At 35.1% G+C, this 9380-nt stretch overlaps 1 protein-coding gene across 1 annotated transcript; it reads left to right on the forward strand.

Annotated features, from left to right (window-relative positions):
• Nucleotides 1–1205: 1205 nt before the first annotated feature.
• On the forward strand, nucleotides 1206–3716 carry LOC112727667 (cytochrome P450 93A2). The gene is made up of 2 exons (XM_025777521.3): nucleotides 1206–2186; nucleotides 2874–3716. The coding sequence occupies exons 1-2, from the start codon at nucleotides 1239–1241 to the stop codon at nucleotides 3510–3512; spliced, it is 1587 nt and encodes a 528-aa protein (XP_025633306.1). The 5' UTR covers nucleotides 1206–1238; the 3' UTR covers nucleotides 3513–3716.
• Nucleotides 3717–9380: the final 5664 nt, after the last annotated feature.

Below are 9380 nucleotides of genomic sequence, written 5' to 3' on the forward strand. Positions count from 1 at the left end.
AAATTTTTACAATAATTATCCCTACTTTTCGTATATTCTCTCTTTCTCACAAAAAAATATTCTATAAAAATAAATAAATAATTTTTCATCAAAACTTTAAAAACATATTCTCAATAAAATTTAAAAATATACATATATATGTATATGTATGTTTTATATTATTAATTAAATTTAGTTTAACCAGTGAAATTTTTTTTGGTCTCTGATTTGTTGACTAATTTGTTAGCTGAAAAAATTTGATCCAATATTTAAAAAAAGAAACTTGATCCAATATTTCTTAATTGTATCTGAAAAAATTGTTATTACAAAAAAATTTCCGAGCCCTCCTATCATTTTAATTGTATGTGCATATATATTCCCTCCCCCTAAATGATTTTGTTATATATATTTTAAATTACTAGAGGTATAAATTTATTCTTATTTTAACATATTTGATTTTGTTAATTAAGAATAACAAGTGTGTTCTTAATAATTGTTTGTTTGTATTTATTTTTAAATATTGTTTTATGTGATTATTTATAAAAAAAAAGTTATATTAAAAAAATCCTTCTTATAACAATTTTTTTTTAAATATTGGATCAAATTTTTCCAGCTAACAATTAGTCGACAAATCATAGACAAGAAAAAAAATTTTCACTATTGGAACTAAAGTTAATAATATATTTTACAGACATATACATATATGTACATTTTTTATTTTTATTGAGAGTATATTTTAAAGTTTTGATGAAAAATTATTTATTTATTTTTATATAATATTCTTTTATAAGGAAGGGAGAATATACAAAAATCATTTTTATTGACAAATTTTATAGTAATAACATAATGACCATTGTATATCTTATTTTTTTATGGTAATTATATATTTGTTATTATTACTATATATTATAATGATAAATATATATTTTTTGCTATCATTAAAAAAAATTAACAATAATTATATAATTGTTGCTAAAATTTTTTAGCAGCAAAGTATAAGATAATTAATGTTCATTTATTAATAAATATATTAATATTTTTTTATGCCACTAAGAATAAAATAAACGGCTATTAAAAGTGATTTTTTCGGTAGGTATGTGTATTGATTCTTCGGGTAATGCTATTAGTGTCATTCATTTTTTTTGTTCAATAAGGTGACTATATAGCAATATATATAGGTATATACCTTAGCTTGAATGACTTATACATAACACACTTGACAAACCTAAATCTCACATTTTCTGCGAAGAATTCCAACTATGGAAGAATTCCAAGCGTACATCCAACTTTTTCTAATTTGGCTAATCTCCACAATTGTGATTCGAGCTATTCTCACAAGACACCGCAACAATGAAAAGGAGCATCATCAAAATCCACCAAGTCCACCATCACTACCCATCATTGGACACCTTCACTTAATCTCTTCATTACAACATCAAACCTTGCACAATCTCTCAGCCCGCTATGGACCTATCTTTCAAATCTTGCTCGGCTCATTTCCTTGTATAGTAGTTTCTGTGCCAGAAATTGCCAAAGAATTTCTCAAAACTCATGATTCTTCCTTCTCTGGCCGTTTCATCAAGTCGAGCGCAGAATATTATATAACTTATGGTTTAAAGGGGCTGGTACTCACCCCTTACGGAAGCTACTTCAAGTTCATGAAGAAGCTCTGCATGGCAGAGCTTCTTGGCAAAAGAACCCTAGACCAACTTCTTCCTTTAAGACGTGAAGAAATTCTGAGGTTCCTCAAAGTCTTGCAGAAGAAAGGGGAAGCTGGAGAAAAGGTTGATGTTAGTGGTGAAATCATTACTCTCACTAATAATGTCATTTCAAGAATGACAATGAGCGTAAGGTGTTGCGAAGAAGGAGGCGACGGTTTAGTTGACAGTGAAGAGATAAGAAAGATGGTGAAAGACATTATGGAGAATGCTGGAAAGTTTAATAATATTTCAGATTTTATTTGGTTATTTAAGAATTGGGACTTGCACGGGAAAAATAAGAGGGTTAAGGAGATTAGGAAGAGATTTGATTCAATGATAGAAAGAGTCATTAGGGAGCATGAATTGGCCAAGAAGAAAATGAAGGAAGAAGGAGATACAGGTGGGAGAGTGAAGGATCTACTTGATATTTTGTTGGACATACTTGAAGATAATAAGAAAATTGATGAGATACAATTAACTAAAGAGAATATCAAGGCTCTCATCTTGGTAAGAATATGACTCATCACACACACACATATACACATATTTATATGATAGAACCACTAACATTTTGAGTCATATTATTAGAAGTTCATCAACTATGAACAATCAATTGATAATTTAAGTCAGATTGGACACATATCTGTATATTCCTTTCATTGTTGTAGCATCGGTACGCCTTGAAATGTTCTCACGTATTTGTCTTTGTCTAAACTTTGTTCTTAGAAAAAATCACCAATATCAATTTTATTTAAAATAAAATAATTTAGTCCAATTTGTTGAAAGATATCCCAAGAAGAAAAGAAAAGTTTCTCTAAGAAAATTTTCTATTTTAAAATTTTGAATTTTATATATCGTTTATTAAAGTACGATGGCATACACTACCCTAACTTTCAATCCTAGTGGTTTGATTCATAGATATATTATTGTTATTAAACATGTAATATATATTATGTTATGTTAAAATTAAAATTGGAGAGAACACACAGTAATATCTCATTTATTGGTCTTGATAAGTATTGCGACGTATAGCTCCTCAAAATGTTTATATCTTATCTTGTATTACACCAATCATTTGATATATAATCTATAATATAAATGATCCACCTAACTAGGAGCTCTTAATGCTTCAAGTACACAATTACAAATATTTTAATATCATATTGATCATATCATCATATGTTACATATGCAGGACATATTTGTGGCAGGAACTGACACATCAGCTACAAACATCGAATGGGCTCTAGCAGAATTGATCAACAACCCGCATGTGATGGAAAAAGCAAGAAAAGAAATCGATTTAATAACTGCGAACAATAGATTAATACAAGAGTCGGATCTCACTAATCTTCCTTACTTACAAGCCATAGTTAAAGAAACACTAAGACTTCACCCTGTACTTCCACTTATAGCAAGACAATCAACCTCTGAGACCTCTGTTAATGTCTGTGGCTATGAAATTGCATCAAAGTCCTTATTATTTATTAATTTATGGTCTATGGGTAGAAACCCCAAGATTTGGGAGAATCCACTTGAGTTTAGGCCTGAGAGGTTCATTGATGATGAAAGACAATTATCAGATTTAAGGGGTCAAAATTTTCAATTATTACCATTTGGGACTGGAAGAAGAGTGTGTCCTGGAGCTTCACTAGCACTTCTAACTGTACCTGCTACTCTTGCTGCCATGATTCAATGCTTTGAATGGAAGGTTGATGGGAATGTTAGTATGGAAGAGCAACCTCACAGTGGCATCACACTTGCTAGGGCTCATCCTTTAATTTGTGTTCCTATACCTCGCTTTCGTCAATTGAGCTATCTTGGAGAAAATTAGTTATTTTCTATACATATACACACTAGTTTAAAAATAAAAACCATGCTGAATGGTGTAATAGGTAGCACTCCTCATTTCAATGATATGGTTGGGCATTGATCTATATAAATAGAAATGATGAACATCTTTCTGTTAGGTATTTACTTCAACTTTGAATGCTTTGATTTTATAACTAATAATATACAAGTAATATATTTGTCTTCACTTTTTTTCAACAGAAAATTTATCATGTTTCCACATGCTTAAATAGCATAATGGTCTAAAGTCGCAAAATCCATAGTCATTGGCCACTGTTTTGGGCTTTACGCCATGCTTTTATAACGGTCACTTATTCTGATGTGGCCATCCAATTCTCTGTGGCCATGCTTTTTGAAATTTATTGTGGTGCTATATTATTGATGTTGCTTCTAAAAGCCAAAAGCCTAGCGTATAATGTAGACTTTCGACTATGCTTATAAAGTAAGGAGGTTTTCTTATACATAAGGCCACACTTAAAAAGTACACCTTGTTAAACGGGACAACGCTTTATAAATGTTTTTCTTTTGTTGCCACATTTAAAACAAAATTTATGGCAAAAAATACAAACAAAGCCTACATACCCTAACGAAAACGTGGCATTTGAGTTTACAGTGGCAATGTGTAGCAGCATATCACTCACTATTTTTTGGATGAATCTTTATCTTATTTATTTATTTTGCTTCAATTTCACCTTTTACTTTCTTGAATTGCTTTTTCTTTTGCTATTATTTTGGATGGAGATAGTATTAGTCATAAGACTCGAAAAATTAATTAAAAAACATCAGGTTTAGTTTAATTGGCTAAAGTTTGAGTTAGAAAATCTGATAATAAAATTTGAATTTAAAAATTTATTCATAGTGAAAAATATAATTATTTAAAAAAAATCAATTTCTGTGTCAAAAATAATTGTATATGGTTAAGTTAATCTGACGCTGCCAATAAAAAAAAGTAAAAAGGAAAACGAATCAAAACTTATATATTTAAAAATTTTCTTAAATAGGTCAATAGATCAAAGGATAAAAATGTCTCTGGTGTGCGAAATCGTGATCATTCCTTTCTTGGTAACGGCGCTAAAAACTTAATACGCACGTTCATGTTCTTAATTCTGTTTCACAACTTCGTACAACTAACCAGCAAGTGCACTGGGTCGTCCAAGTAATAAACCTTACGTGAGTAAGGGTCGATCTCACGGAGATTGTCGGCTTGAAGCAAGCTATGGTCACCTTGTAAATCTCAGTCAGGCGGATTCAAATGTATTAAGAGATTATAGTGTACTAAAAGATAATTAAAATAGGATAGAGATACTTATGTAATTCATTGGTGAGAATTTCAGATAAGCGTATAGAGATGCTTTTGTCCCTCTGAACCTCTGCTTTCCTGCTGTCTTCATCCAATCCTTCCTACTCCTTTCCATGGCAAGCTTTATGTAGGGCATCATCGTTGTCAATGGCTACATCCCATCCTCTCAGTGAAAAAGGTCCAAATGCTCTGTCACGGCACGGCAAATCATCTGTCGGTTCTCGATCATACTGGAATAGGATTTACTATCCTTTTGCGTCTGTCACTATGCCCAGCATTCGCGAGTTTGAAGTTTGTCATAGCCATCCCTTCCCAGATCCTACTCGGAATACCACAGACAAGGTTTAGACTTTTCGGATCTCAAGAATGGCCATCCATGGGTTCTAACTTATACCACAAAGATTCTAATATCTCGGACTCGGTCCCCTGTATTAGATATCTAAGAGATATTCATTCTAGCTTGTTTGCATGTAGAACAGAAGTGTTTGTCAGGCACGCGTTCATAAGTGAGAATGATGATGAGCGTCACATAATCATCACATTCATCATACTCTTGGGTGCGAATGGATATCTTAGAAGCGGAATAAGTTGAATTGAATAGAAAAACAGTAGTACTTTGTATTAATTCATGAGGAACAGCAGAGCTCCACACCTTAATCTATGGTGTGTAGAAACTGTACCGTTGAAAATACATAAGTGATAAGTGTTCAGGCATGGCCGAATGGCCAGCCCCCATAAAGGTCTCAGTTAGCATAAAACTAATCAAAGAGAATGTAAATACAATAGTAAAAAGTCTTATTTAAACTAAACTAGTTACTAGGGTTTACAGAAATGAGTAAATGATTCAGAAATTCACTTCCGGAGACCACTTGGTGTGTGCTTGGGCTGAGCATTGAGCTTTACACGTGTAGAGGTCTTTCTTGGAGTTGAACGCCAGTTTGTAACCTGTTTCTGGCGTTTAACTCCACTTTGCAACCTGTTTCTGGCGTTTGACTCCAGAATGCAGCATGGAACTGGCGTTCAATGCCAGTTTACGTCATCTATCCTTAATCAAAGTATGGACTATTATATATTTCTGGAAAGCCCTGGATGTCTACTTTCCAACGCAATTGGAAGCGCGCCATTTGAAGTTCTGTAGCTCCAGAAAATCCACTTTGAGTGCAGGGAGGTCAGAATCCAACAGCATCTGCAGTCCTTCTTCAACCTCTGAATCTGATTTTTGCTCAAGTCCCTCAATTTCAGCCAGAAAATAACTGAAATCACAGAAAAACACACAAACTCATAGTAAAGTCCAAAAATGTGAATTTAGCATAAAAACTAATAAAAACATCCCTAAAAGTAACTAGATCCTACTAAAAATATACTAAAAATAATGCCAAAAAGCGTATAAATTATCCGCTCATCACAACACCAAACTTAAATTGTTGCTTGTCCCCAAGCAACTGAAAATCAAATAAGATAAAAAGAAGAGAATATACTATAAATTCCAAACTATCAATGAAACTTAGCTCCAATCAGATGAGCGGGACTTGTAGCTTTTTGCCTCTTGAATAGTTTTGGCATCTCACTTTATCCATTGAAGTTCAGAATGATTGGCATCTATAGGAACTCAGAGTTCAGATAGTGTTATTGATTTTCCTAGTTCAGTATGTTGATTCTTGAACACAGCTACTTTATGAGTCTTGGCCTTGGCCCTATGCACTTTGTTTTCCAGTATTACCACCGGATACATAAATGCCACAGACACATAATTGGGTGAACCTTTTCAGATTGTGACCCAGCTTTGCTAAAGTCCCCAATTAGAGGTGTCCAGGGTTCTTAAGCACACTCTTATTTTTGCTTTGGACCTTGACTTTAACCGCTCAGTCTCAAGTTTTCACTTGACACCTTCACGCCACAAGCACATGGTTAGGGACAGCTTGGTTTAGCCGCTTAGGCCAGGATTTTATTCCTTTAGGCCCTCCTATCCACTGATGCTCAAAGCCTTGGATCCTTTTTATTACCCTTGCCTTTTGGTTTTAAGGGCTATTGGTTTTTTCTGCTTGCTTTTTCTTTTTTTTTCGCTATTTTTTTTCTTTTTTTTTTCTTTCTGCAAGCTTTTGTATTCACTGCTTTTTCTTGCTTCAAGAATCATTTTTATAATTTTTCAGATTATCAAATAACATTTCTCCTTGTCATCATTCTTTCAAGAGCCAACATATTTAACATTCATAAACATCAACTTCAAAAAGACATATGCACTGTTCAAGCATTCATTCAGAAAATATAAAGTATTGTCACCACATCAATATAATTAAACTAAATTCAATGATAAATTCGAAACTCATGTACTTCTTGTTCTTTTGAATTAAAAACATTTTTCATTTAAGAGAGGTGATGGATTCATAGGACATTCATAGCTTTAAGGCATAGACACTTAAATACTAATGATCATGTAATGAAGACACAAACATAGATAAACATTTAACATAAAAAATGAAAAACAGAAAATTTAAGAACAAGGAATGAGTCCATCTTAGTGATGGTGGCGTTTTCTTCTTGAAGAACCAATGATATCCTTGAGCTCTTCTATGTCTCTTCCTTGTCTTTGTTGCTCCTCCCTCATTGCTCTTTGATCTTCTCTAATTTCATGGAGGATGATGGAGTACTCTTGATGTTCCACCCTTAGTTGTCCCATGTTGGAACTTAATTCTCCTATGGAGGTGTTGATTTGCTCCCAAAAATTCTGTGGCGGAAAGTGCATCCCTTGAGGTATCTCAGGGATTTCTTGGTGATGAGCTTCTTCATGCGTCTCTTGAGATCCATGAATAGGCTCTCTTGTTTGCTCCATCCTTTTCTTAGTGATGGGCTTGTCCTCATCAATGAGGATATCTCCCTCTATGTCAATCCCAGCCGAATTGCATAGACGGGAAATGAGGTGAGGGAAGGCCAACCTTGCCATAGTGGAAGACTTGTCAGCCACCTTGTAGAGTTCTTGAGGTATAATCTCATGAACTTCTACTTCCTCCCCAATCATGATACTATGGATCATGATGGCCCGGTCTATAGTAACTTCAGACCGGTTGCTAGTGGAAATGATTGAGCGTTGAATGAACTCCAACCATCCTCTAGCTACAGGCTTAAGGTCCAATCTTCTCAGCTGAACCGGTTTGCCTTTTGAGTCAATCTTCCATTGAGCTCCTTCTACACATATGTCCATGAGGACTTGGTTCAACCTTTGATCAAAGTTGACTCTTCTTGTGTAGGGGCGTGCGTTTTCTTCCATCATTGGTAGGTTGAACGTCAGCCTTACATTCTCCGGACTAAAATCTAAGTATTTCCCCCGAACCATGGTGAGCCAATGCTTTGGATTCGGGTTCACACTTTGATCATGGTTCCTAGTGATCTATGAGTTTGCATAGAACTCTTGAACCATTAGGATTCCGACTTGTTGAATGGGGTTGGTTAGGACTTCCCAACATCTTCTTTGGATCTCATGTCGGATCTCCGGATACTCATTTTTCTTGAGTTTGAAAGGGACCTCGGGGATCACCTTCTTCTTGGCCACAACATCATAGAAGTGGTCTTGATGGGCTTTGGAGATGAATCTTTCCATCTCCCATGACTCGGAGGTGGAAGCTTTTGTCTTCCCTTTCCCTTTTCTAGAGGTTTCTCCGGTCTTAGGTGCCATTAATGGTAATGGAAAAACAAAAAGCTTATGCTTTTACCACACCAAACTTAGAATATTGCTCGCCTTCGAGCAAGAGAAGAAAGAAAAGAAGAAGAAGAAGAGAAGATAAGGAGGAGAGTGAGGGGGAGGTGTATTCGGCCAAGATAGAGGGGATAGGGTTGTGTGGTGTGAAAATGAAGGAGGGATGGAGGGGTTTATATAGTGAGGGGAGAGGGAGTAGGTTCAGCCATAGTGGGTGGTTTTGGGTGGGAAAGTGATTTTAAATTTTGAAGGTAGGTGGGATTTTTGGGGAAGAGTGGATGGATGTGAGTGGTGGTAGTTGGTAATAGGGAAGAGAGATTGAGGTGATTGGTGAAGGGTTTTGGGGAAGGGTGTTTATTGGGAAGAGAGGATGAATGAGAAGAGGGGAGAATATGAGTGGAGGTAGGTGGGGATCCTGTGGGGTCCATAAATCCTGAAGTGATCCTGTGGGTCCACAGATCCTGAGGTGTCAAGAATTTACATCCCTGCACTAATTAGACATGCAAAATGCCTTTGCATGCATTTCTGGCGTTTAAACGCCAAAGTGATGCTTGTTCTGGGCATTCAACGCCCATGTGCCAGCTTCATGCTTGTTTCTGGCGTTCAGCGCCAGCTTTTCTCAGGGTGTATTCCTGGCGTTTAAACACCAGGATGTTGCTTGTTTTTGGCATTCAACGCCAGATTCATGCTCTGTTCTGGCGTTGAACGCCAGCCAGATGCTCCTTACTGGCGTTTAAACGCCAGTAAGTCCTTCCTCCAGGGTGTAATTTTTCTTCTACTATTTTTGATTCTGTTTTTAATTTTTGTATTTATTTTGTGACTCCACATGATCATGAACCTAATAAAATATAAAAGAAAAA

Source organism: Arachis hypogaea, chromosome 12, assembly GCF_003086295.3.
Source record: "Arachis hypogaea cultivar Tifrunner chromosome 12, arahy.Tifrunner.gnm2.J5K5, whole genome shotgun sequence".
In the NCBI taxonomy this organism is placed as follows: Eukaryota; Viridiplantae; Streptophyta; class Magnoliopsida; order Fabales; family Fabaceae; genus Arachis; species Arachis hypogaea.

Excerpts from the sequence above, each read along its gene's own strand:
- LOC112727667 (XM_025777521.3), top strand. The coding sequence starts at position 1,239 with ATGGAAGAATTCCAAGCGTACATCCAACTTTTTCTAATTTGGCTAATC. Across the intron at positions 2,187-2,873 it reads ATATCAAGGCTCTCATCTTG|GACATATTTGTGGCAGGAAC; the intron begins GTAAGAATATGA and ends TTACATATGCAG.